The sequence below is a fragment of the Pimephales promelas genome, chromosome 14, assembly GCF_988280905.1.
Source record: "Pimephales promelas chromosome 14, fPimPro1.hap1.1, whole genome shotgun sequence".
In the NCBI taxonomy this organism is placed as follows: domain Eukaryota; kingdom Metazoa; phylum Chordata; class Actinopteri; order Cypriniformes; family Leuciscidae; genus Pimephales; species Pimephales promelas.
In genome coordinates, this window is record NC_142782.1 from 23,425,030 (window position 1) to 23,445,370 (window position 20,341).

General features: G+C 37.5%; 1 protein-coding gene across 2 annotated transcripts in view; it reads left to right on the forward strand.

Annotated features, from left to right (window-relative positions):
* Positions 1 to 20,244, forward strand: part of nol4la (nucleolar protein 4-like a) — a 46,370-nt gene extending 26,126 nt beyond the window's left edge. For both annotated transcript variants that reach the window (XM_039658038.2, XM_039658039.2), the window contains exons 3-11: positions 1,293 to 1,404; positions 2,799 to 2,908; positions 8,450 to 8,603; positions 12,354 to 12,655; positions 12,779 to 12,964; positions 13,583 to 13,771; positions 14,507 to 14,626; positions 14,752 to 14,941; positions 15,366 to 20,244. In XM_039658038.2, coding sequence (XP_039513972.2) covers positions 1,293 to 1,404; positions 2,799 to 2,908; positions 8,450 to 8,603; positions 12,354 to 12,655; positions 12,779 to 12,964; positions 13,583 to 13,771; positions 14,507 to 14,626; positions 14,752 to 14,941; positions 15,366 to 15,586 — 1,584 coding nt within the window. In that variant the 3' untranslated portion in view covers positions 15,587 to 20,244. The remainder of the gene's footprint in view (positions 1 to 1,292; positions 1,405 to 2,798; positions 2,909 to 8,449; positions 8,604 to 12,353; positions 12,656 to 12,778; positions 12,965 to 13,582; positions 13,772 to 14,506; positions 14,627 to 14,751; positions 14,942 to 15,365) is intronic.
* Positions 20,245 to 20,341: the final 97 nt, after the last annotated feature.

Here is a 20,341-nt window from a genome sequence, read left to right on the forward strand (position 1 = left end):
GTATCGAGTGCAAGGTTTTCAGCAAATCAACGATCAGAGAATACTGTGAACAACATTGTAGGCAGATGCTACAGCTGTGGGCCTTAAACTCCTCTCCTGTCATTACGCTGTGGTCTAGTCATCAACAGAAAATTAACAGATTGAGAGGGGAGAAAATGAATTTTGGCGTGACATTTCTTGCGTGTGCGTGAGAGCGTGAGATTGATGCTGAAAGCGTGAGTGTCACACCAGATGCGTGAGAGTTGGCAACCTTGCATACTATTGTTCCAGATCACCTTTCTCATCCTGTCCCACTACCCTTTCGAATACTGCTGCTATCTGCATACTGCCCTCTAGTGGTGGCCTGATGGGACTGCAGTGATGCTGTATTGAGATTGAGGCCACTGAAGGGGCACCCACACCGCTCCTTGAGATTTCAAGCATTTTTTTTTGTCGTTTATTATAACATGAAATTAATGTTTTTGCACATTTACAATGTTCTCTGTCACACTGGACCTTAGCTTATTTCTTTGAAGATGACTGGTTCATTATTTCGAACACACGAGGGCTGAGGGAGCACCCCCAATACTGAGGATGCAAAAAACTGTTTGCATGTGTGTGTGTGTGGGGGTGGCAGGGGCTGCACAATGTCCTTGGGGTAATGTTCACCTCCTCTTCTCAGCCAGTGCCCTGGAGAGCCCTGCTGTCAGGTCTCATAGCACAAGCAGCCCACAGAGACCGGCCCTGCCAGTCTGGGAGGAGGGGGCAGTCTGGAAGCATGGCATTCTGGGAGGTGCGGTTTTCCCTGGTTGGCCTTTTCCCTCTGTGCCACCTAAGGGGGGAGGGTGGAGGGCCTGCCATTGCTACTGCTCGATCACCCTCTCTGTGTGAAGGTCGCACACAGAAAGCCTCCAGGAGACGAAAGCAAGAGCAAAAGAGAGAGGAGGGAGAGGGCAAAGGGATGAAAGAGACCAGAAAAGATTAGAAGATTTAGAGAAGGTGAAAGAAGAAAAGGGAGGCATTGCTAAGTAGGCATTGTTAGAAATGGGTTTATATAGTATATGTTGCAGTTATGTTGTCATTAGTATGAAAATGAATAGCTCTGTTTAAAAACCTACTGTGGTTCCTTGCTCCCTACACCCTAGTTCTGAACCCAACTAAGTGAACATCCTTCATGTTGCATGCAGACCCTTTATCCTCAGTGGGTTTTGGTATACAGTAAACTATTTTTGTGGATACTTTCCCTTGTTTCTGCTTCTCTGTTTAATCTCTAAAATATCTGACTTCTTTCCCTTCTCTTTTTTGGTTGTCAGATTGCAGAGACCTACGCATTTCTTCCACGTGAGGCGGTTACTCGTTTCTTGATGAGTTGTGGAGAATGCCAGAAAAGGATGCACATCAACCCCAGCACAGCAGAGTTCAAAGGTCAGGCACCATTCATGCACTTTCATGTCTAGATCTGCCATTTTTAATGATTTTGCACCTTGCACATGAATATGTGCCGCTTTGAGTAAATTGGTTGTTTTTTGTTCATTTCATCATTAATTAAAGTTTTGGGAGTGCATCACCCTTTAGCGGTAATTAGGAAAGATTAGGATTCCAAAATGTTCATTAAATTCACACTGTTTTTGAAGACTACAATCTTGCGCTTTTACGGGGCCCTTGTAATTAATGCATGGATAATCCGACCCACGCGCTTCCCTCAGTAAACATCTGATTAACAAAAAGAAGAAAAAATAACGCTAAAGGAAATATGCACGCAATCCTTCGAGACATGACATAGCAGACGCTCATGTGATGACCTTCAAATATGCTTTCTCTCTGGATATTTGCATCATCATTTATAATTCAGACAGTAGAGCTGTTACAATCACAACTTCATTATTGTCATAAAGTGTCAGCAGTAAAGATCTTTCCCTGAACACGAATCAGAAAGTGTCATTTTCCAAAAGCTCTGAGATAATGTGCTGTTTCTATCTGCGTAGACGTGATGTTGGTCTGCCATTAATCACCGGCTGATGTGACTAATTCACACTGCCACAGATAAGCTTGATTTCTAAAGAGCTAAAATAGTTTCAATTTTTTTAAGAAAATGATTCACCAATGTGTCAGTTTATGAATTTGCAAAGTGCAATGCTTAAACTCATAACCTAATTCAAGTAAACAAAAAACGATTTTTTACATGCACAACCAAATTTATGCATTTGTGGGGAACAAATGTTGAACAAACTTTGAATAGTGAATTAGCAGACCAGCAGGGGTTCTGAAGGGAAGAGACATCCCTGCTCTCCAAAGCAGGTTATATAGAATAAAAATTGCTATTGAACTGTTCACACTATATTGCAACTGGGAACTCTGTATAAAGTCAGAAGATCTGTATCCAAACAAAAGCCGGTCTGTGTTTTTTGTGTTTGATTTTAACAAAGACCCGAGGGGGTTTCATCAGGCTCTGTTAGAGCGCTGTCTCAAGAGCGCCTTCTAGGGGACTGAAGTCATGCACACTATTGAGAATGGGATTGAGTGAAACAAAATTGAATAATTAAGTAGGAAAGTCTTACAAATTAACTACCAATTTTTAACTAATTAGATTTTTGAAGAAAATTATTTATACACTTCAGGTTTATTCAGCTTTACAATCACAGGAATAAATGACATTTAATTGCAGTAATTTTCACAGTATTGCTGTTTTTAATAAATGCTGCCTCGGTGAGCATATTTTGTATATATTGTATGTAAACGGTAGTATGTATATTGATGTATAAACATGAAAAAATGTGAAAGTAAAAATTTAAATGTAACTTGTTGTTTTTCACCCACAGAGAATGACCGGCCCACTTCTCTTGTCCCAGACCTCATCGACTACAACATGCCTCTCACTGCCACCTATCTAAAACAGATGAAACTACAGTGCATGAACACTAATGAGCAGGTAGGTAGAGAGCGAGAGATACAAGAGCACTGAAGAGAGAAAAAAAGCTTTGTTTTACAATACATCAAAGTTGTCCGTTTGAAAAAAATATATATATTTATTAAGTTTAAAATATTTCGTATTGACACGTTGTTACTGGTTTGTGTGTTTGCTGACTGCTCCTGAGTTTTAGAGTCAATATGGTATTGTGATGCTAAATATTCCTTAGTTTCTGGGCAAAGAATTGAATGTAAAAGTCACTCAGCTCAAAGGAACTGTGACAAGTCCTTGTGGTGCAATGTGTGGTTGTCAAGGTAAACTCTTATAGACATGGTTGCCTCAGCAACAGTATATGTGGATGCCTGGAATAGCAAGAGCTGAATGTGTCTGTGGGTCACTGTGCTATATAAATGGGGTGATGATAAACACACAACCCCCGTCCTTGTGAAAGACAGTTCCTTATAGCACTGAACTAAACAGTACATGAATGTAATTGTATAGCTGCAACTAAAGAGCACATATTTAGAGAATATTCTCACTGTAGAATATGTCCATAGGAGGAAGCTCAGGATACATCACGGGGTCACATGCATTTACAGCTCACTTAATGGCATTGTTGTTTTCTAAGATTACATGCAAAGAGTGAAACATCCAGAAGAAAGACTAAAGGCCTTTGTGTACCTGTGACATACTGCATTGCCCTTGCCTCAGCTTAGGTTAGAAACATCCACCGAGCTGGAGAAACTGGAAACCTTTATAGCAGATCTGGATCATTATTTATTTCTTAGGTTAATATTTTATTATTTTATTTTTCTTTTGTTTTGTTTTGTTTTCTTCTCTTTTTTCTTTTTTTATTGAATATTTTATTGTAATATATTGCTGTTTAAAAATACAGTTTTTACTGATTTCTTGATGAAACAAGTCACAACCCATTTAGATAATTGCAGTAAACACTATTATACTAATTGGAATATAGGTAGATAAATACTAGTACACTTTAAAAATTATTTTCATGATTTTCTTATCAAAAATTTTTTTCTTTTGTCAAATCAACTTAATTTATGTGGTTCAGATAACATAATATTTTGAGTTTCTGTTGATTAAACCAATCTCTTTCATTATATCAAAAAAAAAAAAATGTTTTTCAATGAACTTAAAATTCGAAGGCAACCAGGTTACTTAGTTTTTTATTTTAAGTTAAACTAACAATATTTTTTTTAGTGTAGGTATCCTTCAGGTCTGCGTCCAGGGGGTGCTATTGTACCACTCTCTATGAATGAAACTAAGCTGCATGGAGTCGGATGATTTTTTTGGTCACAAAGAGCAGGGGAAAAAAACGTGAATTTTTCTGGGCAATATGTGCACTTAGAAAACTACACTTTTATAAAAACTAAAATTGTTAGACTTATTATGAGAATAGAATTGTTGTATTTGTTTAAGCTTACTTGTTCTTCATGTTCAAAATAAAACACAATAAGATCTAAAATGTAAAATAAGTCTATGTAAAAATGAGACAAAATTTTTTTACTATTATTCGTCTGGATGTCAGGTGGCAACCAATCAGATTGCTTTGCTTGAAGATTGTTTGGAATTGTCTGTTTTATTGCCCTTTTGTTTAATGTAATTCGCCTAACTATAGAATGTGTTCTGGGATCAACATTCCTGTCAACCAATCAGATTTTGGTGCTAAATATAGGATTAGGGCTAGGGTATAGGGGTTCAAACAACGTTCTTATCAACAAATAATATTTCTCAGATTGTAAAGGGAATGTTTAGAGTGGTCTTACCTTCAGACAGCACACCAACCAGGCCGTCTGTTGTTCAGTGATTTCAGATGCATTTTGCACTTTCTCCATCTGGCATGCTCAATTTTAATTGGCTGGATTTACGCAACTTCTGGAGTGGGGGCACACAGGATTTTTTTTGTTTGGTTTTGTTTTGTTTTGTTAGTCAACCAGGAAACAAATGTACCAGGCTGATACAATGAATTCTGTTGAGGGTAAAATAATCACTGGATTTGTCAATGTTTGCAAGTTTAGTGCAATCAAATCTTTAAAGTATACTCAGAGGTAAATATCCCCATGGAGCTGAACCATTTATTATTATTTGTGACATTACCATTCAATAGTTTGGGGTCTATAGCATGTTTTTGAAAGAAGCCTCTTGTGCTCACCCAGAAATATTGTGAGATATTATTACAATTTAAAATAAAATTTTTAATGTTTTACAAAGTAGGCTAGTTTATTCCTGTGATGGCAAAGCTGAATTTACAGCATCATTACTGCTGTCACATGTTGTTTCATTTGCATTTATGTTCACATGTTGCATTTATTTGAAATATAATTTGTAAAAGACTTTATTGTCACTTTTAATCAATAGAATGCATTTTTTTTTTTTTACAAAAACAATATTTTTTAAGTGTTTTTTTTTTACATACAGAAATTCTGATTTAAAGGTGCACACAATTTCTGTTTGTTTAATATTCATTTATGGCCTACTTGACTAAATCACATCTTTTTACTAAGTTTATTTTCTTCATCATCCTCTCATCTCCGTCTTTATTGTTTTACATGCACCTTTAATTCCTGTGACTACATTGATCTTTTTTTGCTCCCGTCTTTTTCTTCTCTCTTTCTCATTGCTTGTGTTACTGATGCTCCACTTGGTACCTAATGGAGTCAGCACCGCACACATCAGTCCTCTAAACAAACCTCAGAGGGAACCCAATTTTTCACAAGGCTAACTCTATGAATCACATGGACAAATGTTTACAGCACGTGTGTGTCTCTCTGTGTGTTACCACATGCTTGCATATTGGTTCACAGCTGTACAGGACAGTGTGGAATAACTTTTACAAAAAAACACCTGTCATGGTTTCAGTCTGTACTTTAGATAATAAATGTTGGGATCATGATGATGACCAGCATAACGCCATGTGACCAAATTTTTCAGGCTTCGGGCTTTCTGTCACAATACTGTACGTTTCAGAACAACAGGGGTCTCAAGCGGTCTCAAGCTCAAACTAATCTGATGCTTGATAAATGCTTGTTACATCAGTTAATTTGTGACCATTATCTCATCTGTGGGTTCCCAGAATTCCTCCCTGTTAGCAGTGCAGTGCTGAAAATGGGAGTGAACCTGTGTGTTTGAGAGGCACATTGAGAGGCAATTCACAGTGACTTTTTATTCTCTCTAACACACATCTTTACACACCTGCATTTCTCATCACTGATGATTACATTCTTTCAGCCTGCTCTACTGTTCAGATTACCATGGTAACAATAAACACAGAATCAGGGGGACACAGAGGCCGGATTTGTTTGTGTGTGTGTGTGTGTGTGTGTGTTGTAAGAGAAAGAATCTTGGGAATGTGATATTTGTGAAAATTGTGCTTATTAGTAAGTAGAATTTACTTTTAATTTTCAGGACAAGTTAAAGTGTTGTAATGAATAAAATTGGTATGAGTAGCCTGCTAAGAATGAAGTAGGCCTATTTTATGCCCAGGGCCTTGAGGGTGAGATGAATTAAATTCTGCATTCAGGTGTGTGTTAATGCAGTTGGGGGATGGTTGGGTTTTGAAATGAGGGGTTTGTTGTGAGGAATGAGGAAGTGTCACACATGAGTGGGGGTGGTTGCTAGTCTTTAACTCTGTCAGGGGCTACAAAATTAGCAGTGGCAGTGTGATGGTTTGTTCTGAGCAGATGGGTGGCACAGGGTGTTTTATGGGTTTTCCTGGAACATTTGTGGAGGGGTTTTGAGGGGTGGCTATGAAGAAAGCGTTGATGCTAACTACAGAAGCTCTAGAAACTGCTGTAAGTCACAGTGAACTTTCTCACAGCTTCATCGTCATGACAACAGAGGTAGAGAGGTGCATTCACGCCTATAGCGTAGGTGAAGACAAGGGTCACGACGTGATTCGCTATGCCTTCAGCCTGCTAAACATGGATCCGCACTTATTCTTATTCTAGCACATATACAGTATGTCAGCATGCATAGATAATGCAGATCATATTTAAAAACATGTTTAGGCTGAATAAGTGTTAAGTGTAAATGTGTATATATATATATATATATATATATATATATATATATATATATGTATATACAGTTATATGAATAAGTTTGGACACCCATGCTAAATTTGCCTAAAAAGAGGAATAAAAAATCATCTTTTGGAATTTGATCTTAATGCCTTAATTAGAAAAATGAGGAAAACTCCAACCTTTAAGGAGAGATTGGCATGGGGTACTTTGCATAAGATCATCTTTTAATGCAAATCAAACCAGCTATTAGGCTAACTGAAGTAAAATCATGCCAATCTCAAGGCATGGTGAATGGTGTGTGATGATGTGGGGATATTTTAACTCCAAAGGCCAAGGGAACTTTATCAGGATGCATATTATCCTGGATCCATGAAATAACTGGCTTTTAAAAATAAAAATCTGCCTGACTCTATGGGAATTTAACATAGGGGTGTCCTGACTTATGCACCCTGTCTTTTAAGGAAAAACATTTATTTATTTATGATACATTATTCATTTACAAAGGAAATTTGTGTCCTTAAAGGTTGGAGTTTTCCTCATTTTTCTAATTAAGGCATTAAGATCAATATCCAAAAGATGATTTTTTATTCCTCTTTTTAGGCAAATTTAGCATGGGTGTCCAAACTCATTCATATCCCTGTGTATATATATATATATATATATATATATATATATATATATATATATATAAAGATGGACCCATTATGTAACACTGACTAAATTTTAAAAGACTTTGAAATTTAGTGTTATTATGGTATTTTAGTAATCAATATTTTGAATTGGCTTTTATTTTTATATTTTCAGTTTTTGTATTTTTTATGTATTAAAAAAGTTCTGTATTTTTTATATTTAGTAGTTTTTTATATTTCTATATAGCTTTACTGTAATTAATATTTATTTCAGTTTTAGTACTTTTTAAATATTTTATTTTAGCTTTATTTCAAATACCAAACTTTAGTTAACAATAACAACACTGGAAATGTAACGCTGCTGTGAAGGCATACTTTTGACAGCTCAAAAATATGTGCATGCAATGAACTGTGTGTACTAAATGTTGTTCAGCAACTCCCAACTAGAACATGATTCCTGAAGAAAACAATACATATCTTGTGTTCTTCTTCTCATCCTGCGTGTGCATCTTTTGGGTTTCCAATGATTGGGCTCCAACAGGGTTAAAAATAGCTCCCCTCGTATTCACTCATTATTTAAGAGTCTCCTCCTTCTGTCCCTTTCCATCTCACATCCCAGAATGTGGAGTTTCCTCAATGAGATGTTTCTTGACAATTTTACAAATAGCAGCATGGTTGAACCAAACAGGAAATATAGGAAATTTAGAGTGCTCATTTTGACACAGGTATGAGGACTTCGCCTGTGTCGAGATGCTGTGGAGGAGATATGGGAGAATCTAGTGATGTCTAGGCGATAGTGGGATGGGTGAGCTTCATTTTGTGCACAGAATATCCTGAGCTCTCTGACTTCCTCCTCCTCCCCCCTCTCTTTCTCTCTCACACACATACAGGATGAGAGTTCGGTAAGCAGTGAGGATTTGGACATGGCTGAGCCCGCATGGGTCTCTACTGAGCGTGCTCCAGCCGCAGAGCCTAGCAGCCCCACCGCCCCGTACACAGAGAGGATGCCTACACCCCCACAGCCCTGCATAAAAGAGGAAGAAGGTACGATGTCTCTTACTCACTCACACTGTTTCTGTAGCTGTGCATTTCATTGAAATAACAGCCACCTTTTACCAATGTTTGTCAGCATTTATCAGAGAAGACTTTGTGTTGGTTAGAGTCTGATAAGTGTCTTATAGCTGATGTTGAAGAGGTGCCTGAAGGCCCATTATAGCCCTTTTCCCAGCACTCCAGCCTCTCCTGCTCTCTTCCATTACTCTATGGACAGATTCCAGTTAAATGGATATGGGTTAAATGGATTCCAGTCTGGGGTATGCAGAGCCATGCGGAGACAGACTTTTTTTTTTTTTTCATTTTAGTTTGTATGTGAACATTCTCAGTGTCAAGTTCTGTAATGTGTGCAAATCTCAATTTTCTGTGATAGATAGATAGATAGATAGATAGATAGATAGATAGATTTAATACTCTATGACAAATTAATGAATCTATTCTATGCTAAATCTGAATATTATCTATATAATGTTATTTCATCTTTATATCATCAGTATTATTATTCATGTTATATATATATATATATATATATCCTATCTGTAATACAGAATGTGTACAATAATCTTTGGCAAAGGCTCCCATATTTGCGAATGAGGGTAAACAACTGCAAGACTCCAAGGTTGTTGACCCTGCCCCCTTTTTGAATTGAACACACTTCCTGCTTTTCCCCAGCACTCGCTCCCTCTGTCTTGTCTATTATTCAGCTGAGTGCAGGGGGCTGGGGTGGAGAATGAATGGGGCAGGAGAGAAGAGGATGAGGGCAGGGGGAGGGGGATGTGGAGATGCTTTTTAAAATGGCTGCTGGGACAGTCGAGGGTCTTACTGGGTAGATAGGGAGGAAGCAGCTTGGGTCGCCTCTTTGTGGGTCAATCCTGTGTAATCTTGCACCGAGGAGGCTGCAGGGAACAGCTCGGCCACACACATAGACGTGTGTCAACCTACTCCATCATAAGGAGAGAAAAAGTGACTAAAGGGCTGTGCACATGCTCAGTGCACCTTACCCTTGATGGACAGCTGTAGAGGCCCCTCTGGGAATTATCCTAAAGAGGGATGATAGTATTTTTTTACGAATGGTGGTCATAAAGGTTACCCCTCTGCTCAATATCGTAAGCTTGCCTGGTTTTAGCATGTCTGACTTATTGCTGTCTCAGATTCAAAGTAAAAATGCTGTTTGTATCTGCACTTTTAAAAAATGTTAAAACAAACAAAATATTTACAATTTAAAAAGTGAATAATAATCATTTAAATTATTATATGATGAAAAATGACTGAATCAACCTGATTGCTTTTGGTTACAGCAACCACATTTATTTTTATGGTTAAATCAGGTGGGAATAGTTTTTTAAAGGTGCTGTAAAATCAAAATTTGAGTTTCATATGCATTAGCTTTTTAAGTCATCTATTCTAGTTCTAAAAGTTCTAAAAGTTTGGGTTATATATATATATATATATATTACTGACCCCCAACTTTTGAACAATAGTGTATTCATGTTCTCACAAAGGTTTCTCTTCCTGAAATAGTGACAACAAATATTGCAGAATGCAATATGGACATACTGTACTCGCCATGTTGTCATTGCCATGTGATCTACAGCATCAGTTGTGCCATTCACACTCTTCTCCCATGGCCTCATGGGATTGTAAAGTGTCCATTGGATACATACTTCAGAATGTCGCCCAAAGTAAATCATCTGGGTACTTTTTGCCTACTGTTTTTTTTAATTCTATGAATTCAGACACTTATATACAGTATATAGGAAAGGATGCATGTTTGGATGCAGCCTACATTATGATTCATGTCTGTGATGTCACTAAAGCTATTGCTAAAGCACTATTGGCTTTGTTGTGAAAAAAGGAGGTGGTGAGGATGGGTGGGCTGCGATATGTCTCTCCAACTTCCGGTTTTAAAAAACTGCACATCAAACAATGTCATGGTGTCTTTAAAGGTAACAACTTTAAAGGTAAATGTTCTCTATAAAGTGAGAATTTGCCTCTTGAAAACACGGTTTAGGTGGAGAAAGCACATTCAGACTGTATGGGACTGGTTTATTAATTTAATATAGCTTTCATTCCCTGCCGCTATCACGTGTGTTCTCCCAAAGACACATGTGGCTATCAGTACTGCCCTTGTTTACTCAGATCTTCTTTGCAATTTTGATATATGCACTGTCTGGTGTGGTTGTTATGGGATGTGTTTACGATCCACTGCTTGTGTTTTGTAAAATAATGAGTCTTTTTCCCATCCTGTACTCTATATAAATGTAACCATGCACTAATGGATCCCTCCCTTGACTCATGGCAGACTATTGTGCTGTTTAGAGAGACACAGGGCAAGAGAATGATGATTTAACCCACACTCTACCATTACAGTCACCCAGCCTTCGGAGAGGAGCCGTCCTTTTCTGTGTTTATGTCATTAGTTCCTGACATGCTATATTTTTCATTAGGCCAATAGCATTGTCCACACAGTGTCTGTCAATGCCTGATTGGATATCCAAAAAATAACCTAAATGTACTTTGTGTGAATATCTGAGTTAAGGTTCAAATATATTATTTAATTACTGAATCAAAATGGTTACATTACACAAGTGCAATTGTCATTTAAAAGGCTATATAGAAATAAATCTTTAAACTAACTGTTTCTACTGCTATAAGCAAAATTGCATTAAATATGAAAACTTTTCAGAAGAATTTTCAGAGAATGTATGCTGAATTAAAAATCAATTAAAATGTTAATGTAATGTTATAGTAATTTTCTTTTAAGTATAGAACGGTGATCATGCTTAAAATACTTTTAAAGATATATTTCTTTCTTATTTTTTGCTTCTTAAGAAAGGAATGTTTTAGGAATGTTTACACGACTCTTCAAAAGTTTGGGGTCAGTACGATTTTTTTCTTTTTTTACTTCTATTTAGAAATTATTAATCAAATTGATCAAAAGTGTCAGTAAAGACTTTTATAATGTTACAAAAGATTTCTTTTTAAATAAATGCTGTTCTTTTCAACTTTCTATTCTGAAAAAAAGTCCACAAAAATATGCTGTTTTCAACATTGATAATAATAAACAATATTCTTGAGCGCCAAATCAGCATAAATCATTTTCTGAAGACTGGAGTAATGATGCTGAAAATTCAGGGGAAAAATACATTTTGAAATATATTATATAGATAAAAAAGAAAGCAGTTATTTTACATTTTAATAATATTAATGTTTTTTGGTCTTACCCACCCAAACTTTTGAATAGTAGTGTACATATTTTTTACTGGATATTTAGTGTACATATTTTTTACTGAATCAAGACTATAAAAATGTGTTTTGCAGCGTAGAAGCGTACAAGCTGAATGATGTCTGGCCATCCCACGTTATTATTATTATTTTTTTTTCAGCATGTCTTTCATCTCTTTCTTGTTCTGTTCTCTGGGTGGACAAGGGCCCCCCCCCCCCTTCCCCCTCTATACTCTCTTTTTTTTTCCCAAATACTTCCTCCCATCGACTAAGACACTCTGTTAGAACCCCACATCCATCTCATTCCCCTATTTCTGCTGTATCTCTCTTCACCTCTGCCTCCTTCCACTGGTTTGACAGTTGACCCCAATGCTGCTGTCCTGTTCACACAAAAACCTTCACACAACACACTCCCCTTCCCCCGTTAGACGTACACTGATGCACACACATCTAGACCCCGCATCCACTTGTGTGCGACTTTATGAACACGCATTCAAACATTTCTGTCTTTCTCAGATGATTCTTCTTCAGAGAATAGCAGCACAGTTAACGGTCTCCCAGCACTGACTCCGCCTGGTGGTGCTGCCATGGCGACTGGAGGAGTTCCTGCATCTGAGGGGGTGGTTCCATACGGTGAGGTGAACGGTAATGGTGCCGCAGCGCCGCTGGACTTCAGCACTACTTCGTCGTCCTCTTCCTCACAGGAGGGACAGCAGCCTGTCAACCTGAGTGACAGACTGTTACCCGGAGTAACGCTTGGATCCTACTCATCTGACCCTAACAGAAAATTCCCTGTAAAAACTGAGTACAATAACAAGGTATGAGACTACATTTTTCGGCATAATTCAAAAAATGTGTATTTATTACTGTAACAAGTACTAATAAGCATAATGGCGTTCAGATGGAGGTTTTGACTTTAGCACATCCTCAATGTTCTACAGTCTCCTCAGTACAGCTCAGGAAGCTATGACTCTTTGAAGACAGAACTGAGTACGTGCGGGGAAGACATGACCCCGGGTCGCTCTCAGGTCATTGACGATGATGATGATGATCACGATGACCATGACGACAGCGACAAGATTAATGACGCTGAGGGTCTTGACCCCGAACGACTTAAAGCTTTTAACGTGAGACTTGCACCCTTTACTGCTTTCCCTCTCATGTTATGGTTTACATTACATTTTGTATTTTTATTCATCTTTTCAAGCTTTATGACCTACATTGCTTAGGTTTAGAGGTAAAGTCCAAAAGTCTAAGACCACATTTGACAGTCTTTTTGTTAATAAACATTTTAGTATTTTGAAAGAAATAAAGAAACTAATGAAGTAGTTAATGAAGTATATGAAGTATGAAGTGAAATGAAGTATATAATAACACTCGTCTGAATAATATGATCATCATAGACAGACTTGTGGGGTTCATGAAGCAGTGAAAGCAAAAAACAGACAAAGCAAATATGATGTGAAATACTGAAAATCATATTAATTTTTCATATTCTCTCAAATTGTTATGCTGGTAATATAATTTACACTGGGAAATTATATACAATGTGGTATTATAAAAAATAGAAGCATTTCAGTGGCCTCAATGCTAGACTATAATTTTCTTCAGTTTAATTTTACCCCCTTCACGTTCACATCTTTCTCACAATTTCCCTTTTCTGATTCATTGATACGGTATGTTAAATGTTCCATCTTCTTTTCTTTCCATTGTTGCATTGCTCTAATATTTCTTCATGTTTTCAGATGTTTGTGCGGTTGTTTGTGGATGAGAATTTGGACCGGATGGTTCCAATCTCAAAGCAGCCCAAAGAGAAAATCCAGGCCATCATTGAGTCCTGCAGCCGCCAGTTCCCAGAGTTTCAAGAACGTTCGCGCAAACGGATCCGAACCTACCTCAAATCCTGTCGCCGCATGAAGAAAGGTGGCTTCGAGGTATGGAAACATGGGCATTTGCACACGTTGACAAGCAAACACACACATCTGCCATAATCTTCTGAGCTATTGCAATACCACAGATAATCCAAAATGTTTCACATGTGCTACACACCATTCGATAGCATACTACTGCCCTCTAGTGGCTGACAGGGTCACGGGCAGTCATCTTTAACCCTTGTCCTGGCACTGAGCCTGATTTAACTCATGAAATCCATGACATGAAAGTGTGCGAGACAGGAGAAAGATCCTAAACGTGTAGTGTTGTCATATGATTGAGAAAAACATGATTGAGTATCACTGCTCTTGAAGAACAGATTCAATGTTTTTCCAAATCATATCTTATTTTCTGAATCTCACAGGAAATAAATGCCATCAAACAGGAATTTCTAGAAAGTATGGTGCTGGTACAGCTAAAGACTTATAGAAAACAGATGTGTTTTTGAACTGGAAGTGGTTGAATATATTTGAACTGATGCAACTAGCTTAAAAAATCTGGTTTTACAATTTTACAAAAAATGGCTTTTTTTTTAAAGATACGGTCACTTTAATAGAATATCATTTCAAATGTATTCAGTTCCAGAGAAAAGCTAAAAATTGATACAGATTGTTGTTTTTTTCATAACTAAAGCAATTGGTAACATATGGGTTAAAAACATCTTTTAAGATTAGAACATAGTCAGGAATGCATAAGGTAATAACATATATGTTTTATGCCCTGTCCGATGATGTCAGACACGGCCCACCCCCCCTCACCTCACCTCCGCCATGGCTGAGAACATCCTTGCAGCAGCATGTGAGAGTGAAACACGTAATGCTGCTAAGAGGATGCGCCTTGACATCTATCAGGCCCATGTGAGTGCATATCAATTGATCTGTAGATCTTTAATCAGATTGAACTCATTTTTAGGTTACTTGGTGAGTAATCTTTTGGTCTTTCTTTGCCTTATCACATTTTTCCTCCATACACTCCTGTTCAGGAGGAGTCGGTTACAGCTGACAAGCCAAACTCCAGAGATCCGGCTGCCCTGGCTAACTCAGGCTTCTCACTGGCCGCCTCGGCCTACTCCCAGGACCAACTCTACACCAATGGTGGACTTAATTACAGTTTCCGTGGATACGGGACCCTTGGCAACAACATCCAAAACAATGGCACATCACAAACCAATGGTGAGTAATATGCAAAAAATATTCTTGAAGTTTTTATTAAGTTCTTCATGGTTTAAGTGACGTGACATGTAGCCAAGTATGGTGTCCCATACTCAGAAATTGTGCTCTGCCTTTTACCCATTCAAGTGCACAGTCTTTTACTAGGCCAAAAACTGCCCCTCTGTACTATTTATTTAAAAAAGTGTTTATTAAAATGAAAAATAATTCATTTTAATTTATTTATATTTATATTCCCATCAATGCAGTCTCCACACTTTCCTAGTTGATTTAGGCGTGAAAACCCAAATGTCTATAATCAAATCATTATAGAGCTATTGACTTGCTATTGGCTATTGAAACTGGTATTGAAGCAACCCTGGTCTAGTCTTTTCTATAGATCTACTAGATATTCATTTTAATAAATGTCTCTTTATTTTTCTTTTAGGGCCTACTGATCTCAGCATGAAATCTTTGGCATCCAACAGCACTTCCTCCTCCAGTTCAAACAGTCATGGTCAGGGTGGAGGGGGTGGAGGGGCATCTGCCCAGCTCAGCCCGCCCGAGGTCACGGCTGTTCGGCAACTGATTGCAGGTTATCGCGAGTCTGCGGCCTTCTTGCTCCGCTCTGCTGATGAGCTCGAGAACCTCATTCTGCAACAGAACTGAGAACTGCACACAGGCTGGTGCTGCCCGTCTTTCTCTCATAAACACACACACATAAATGCACACTATGACAGGAAAGATACATGTAGCTATGTGCACTTACATACATATACACCTAAAGTCCATAGGCGGAGTTTCACTTCGCTTGGGGGGAAGAAAAATGGAGGGGATAGAAGAAGCTGTATCTGAAGCACACATACAAGGGTCTACAATTGATAACACTTACCAGCCATCATTTTCTCAGGTTCACTTGCCATGAACCTGTATTTTGCATGGTTTTTATTTATTTTTGCATTAAAATGTTCTATTTAAATTTACATGTAATTATAGAATTTCCATATCAAATTCTACCTCTCTTAAAAACTATTTTGGTGGCTTAATAGAATGAATAGTTACAGAAGGAAAAGAAACCTGAAGTTTAAAAGATAAATCTACATAAATCCATGTATTATGTATCCGTTCCAAATAAAGTTAACAACAAGGTGCTTTACACAGACTTGTTAATGCACATTATGGAATAAATGTACTCAAACAGGAAATGCAGTCATTAGCAGTAATATTTAATGCACTTGAAGTAGATTGTTGATTCTTGTGCTCAGCAAAACAATTTATGACTATGATTTAGATAATAAAAAGGTAATTTATCATAATATATTTAGATTTAAACACGCAAAGATAAAAACAGTAAAAACAGACACTCGATTCCCCCTGGCACCCCCCCAAACTCCGCCTATGCTCTTCCTGTAAACCTACCTATCACACATTGCTCATGACAGCTTTATGTCCATTATAGTGTCTTTATCAAATGTCCTTACCTTTGAGTCCATCAGGGCTTAATCCTTTTCGGAGAGCTGAGATGACTTGTTAAACATTGTTTTATGATGAGATGATCAGAGAACACTCACAACAGCATTACAATCGTCTTGCACAGAGCACAACACAGAGAGATCTATCAGTCCACCACAGAGAGTCCAGACCTTGCATCATTTGAGACACAAAAGCAGTACATTTAGGAGTGATGCCCAAAACAAACACAAAATGATGTCAACTCCAGCATAAAGTTTACACTGGCACAAAATATTGCTATCAGATTAGATTCCTGTTTGTCATTGTTCTTTTTGTTACCATAGACATATCCATGCAGCAGCTTTGCTCCAGATTTAGCCATTTTAGATATAGAACAGATTGAAGAGAAAAGGGTTTTTGTAAAAATCTCTTTTATCTGTTCAATGCTAATGAGGTTTGGGGAGAAGGTGCAATGTCGATGATAATCGTTATAGTGTGTCTGTGTTTGAAAATGCATCATTTTCAATCATAAACACTTTAACAGATGTCCTTTGTATATATATATATATATATATAAGAATTTTCATTCCAGCTTACACATGCACACATAAAAGTCTACTAAAAGAAACCGTGATTGGTGAGCGCAAAATAGAAGATGCTGAAATTCTATTGGCTGGGAATGTTGGACTTTATGCAAATGAAGCTGTGATGAGTGGAACGCTTCAAACCCTTTCCTACATGCTCGATTGCCTTGGCAAACCTCCATCCTCAACGCATCAATGCACTGTAGGAATATTTCTCACAGGAACACGTGGGTGACATCAACCTTCCAGACAGGAGGGCCGATGGACTAAAAAAAATAAGAAATAAGGGGGAAAAGGGACAATGATTGCATTTCCCATGCTGCATTGCATTGCAAACACATTCTGTTGAGTTGTGAATGCTGCTCTTTTTTTTCTAACCTCATGACTGAGACACTTTCATTTTCACTGGGACCAATCAATTGGACTTAACATCCTATTGGCACACATACTTTATATGCACAGTGAGTTTGAGAGAAAGGACCTTAAATCAGCGGAGGGAAAACGAAGATGACATCATTTCCTTTCTGTCAACAACACCCAGGGGCTTGAGAGGCAGTGATTGGTGGGCATCATCCACATGAACCATGTGGTACGTAGAACATTGATGATGCAATTCCGCTCTGACACCAGCCACACTCTTCCTCCTGCCTGCATTTTCTCATGTTCACAAATGCCATCGTTAAAAAAAACTGTATTAAAAAAAAGCAAAAGACAATCCTGAACTATTGTGACTTGATCCCTCGTAAAACAGCATAGCGGTGTGTGAGATCTCACTCTGACTCTCTAGCCTTTAGTAGAGTGGTGACAATACAGGGCCTTCAAGTCTTGTAGCCATAGCTTGAACCATGTCCTCACTCTGCAACCCGATGTGGAACAGAGCATTTTCCTCTATTTAGCTGCAAACACACATTTTTAATTATCTATTTTTGCCGTCTTGCCATTCCATTTGTGCTTCACTTGTTGTTTTGTATTACTTAGTTTTTTATTCCACGTGTTAAATATCTGTTTGTTACTTTACAAAAAACAAGAAAACAACAAAAAAACAACTCTGGTTGTGCGACATTGACAGTCTGAAGGGAATCAGTGTTGTGAGTCTCAACATTCCAAATGTAAAACACACATCTCAAACGGGTCTCTAAGGGACTGAATATGACACAAATTTTTAAGAGAAAAAATTAAGTTGTCTTCAACAACTTAGTTTTGATACGTGGCTGGAAGCTTGTTTATTACCTCTAACTTGTTACTCACTGAAATAGATTCCTTGATGAAAGGATAAAGCGATAGGAACATTCATTAATTTATATTCAGATGTTACACTTATCAAATTGGTTAACATAGTAGCACTTTACAATCCGCAAAGGAAAATTTACACACAAGAAGGGGTCGAATGTTTATGGGATGGAGCCTTAAAACCACCTAAATGATCCTAAATTATGAAATGCAGTTGATCATTCTCAAGCCATAATGTTCTGTATTTTTGTTTTGTTTTGTTTTTTTGCTCTGCATTGTAATTATGTGTTCCCTTTACTCCATGCAGGAAAACGTGAGCCAGTCCAGCACTGGGCTTTGAGTTGAAAGACGAGAAATGCTTTTGGGCTTATTCTAATTATATGGTGACCGCATCAAATTATTGTATTGTAATACAAAAGTTGTATCAGGTTATTGATCTTTGTTTGCCCTATTATTAATTTTTTTTGTTCCTTGTTTTGTACCTTTTTGTTCATATAATACAAGTGCAAGATGTTTTTGAAAGCTCTCTGAGGTTGGTGAACACAAGACACATGTAAAGAAAAGGATAGGCATGAGAAGAAAAGAGAAGCTACAAGTTTTTATTTTTTTAAACCGTGCAGCTAAAATCAAATCAAATGTGGTAACAACCATTGCCTGTGATATATTTTAATTTCGTGGTGCTTTGTAACATTACTATGATTATGGTATTTGATTTGTTTTTACTCTTGTTCTTACTAGAAACTGTATGCTGAAGCTCAGTTTCTCTTTGTACCAATGTGAAGCTTTGTATGATTTCTTTCTGGTTTTTTGACTCAGTGGAAGTGTGTGATGTTTACATGTACAGAATTCAAGATTTTTTTCTTTTCTTCTGTTGTTGCTTTTATTTGCGTTGTTGTTGGTTTTGTTTGTCCTAGTAAAACCCCACCTCTTGTCCTGTCGTGACCCCAAAACGTGCTTTTTATTTTCAATCAAATCAGAATAGAGGGGAACATTGAAGGACATGCTGACCTTAAACCACTGTAAAGGCCTTTGCACACTTTTGTGCTAAAATCTCTATATTTATTTTCCCATAAGTTATTGCTATCCATGCAAATTTTTTTTTTTTTATTATTATTATTAGAAAATGAAGAACATAACAGTGTGAATATTAAGTTATTAGCTATGCTTTTGTTTCTACCTTTGTCAAACATCCAGTGCAAAATGTCTTCTGTGTAAGGGCCTTTAGACGTGGTTGTCACTACTGATGTAGAGGACGAGAGAGAGGAGGGACTTATCATCAGCTCAAAGGGCACCACTAACTTTCTTCTCCACGACTGAGGGAGTAAAATGGCCCCTTAAAGTAGTCCCCTTAGTGACAAAAAGCAAAAGATAAAAAACTTGATGTCATGTCATTTTTTAAATGTTTTTATTGGGAACATAGAATAGGGGCGTCACGTTTGGGACGGGGTAGATCCACCCAACTCATAAAGCAACTGACCCGTGCTCTTTGACCTCAGTCAGAAGCCTCTCAGTGAGTCGGAAAGCCATTCCCCTTACATCGTTCTTATGTACGGGGAACATGCAAACCTCAGGAACCCTTTGGATCTGTGTTTCTTTTTAAACCAGGTCTGTACGTCTTGGCTGACGAGTCCTCCCTCTCTCCAATATCAACCCAATTATATTGGATTTGCTATGTATGTGTTTAGTTTGTTTTTTATATATTTATTGTGATTTAAAAGTGAATCCAGTACATGTGGCTGAATATTTGAATTCTTTAGAAAAGTGTTGATAAACATAAATATATATATATACATGTGAAGCGCCTAAAAGATGGAGAATATGGCAGGTAAAATTAATTTCTGTTTGTTTAATGTAAAAAAAAAAAATTTGAAAAAAAAAATTGAAACGCACAGGTGGGTGATTTTCCTGCCTTTTACATATCACTTTGCCGAGAGACTCATTCTAAGACATTTAAAATTTTCGATGTGGTGTCATCGCTGTGGTCAGAGAAAGCACCTGCAGTGCAACCTGAGTTGCTCTTTCCTCCAGAGCTGTCTGAATAAAATCTGTGAACTGAAGTCACACCTGTAGTCTATTTGTATTTTCTTGTCCTAAATTTGGCCTTTACACTTCTTAGAAAAAAATCAGTAGGCTGATGTAACGAGGTCAGTGGCATAAA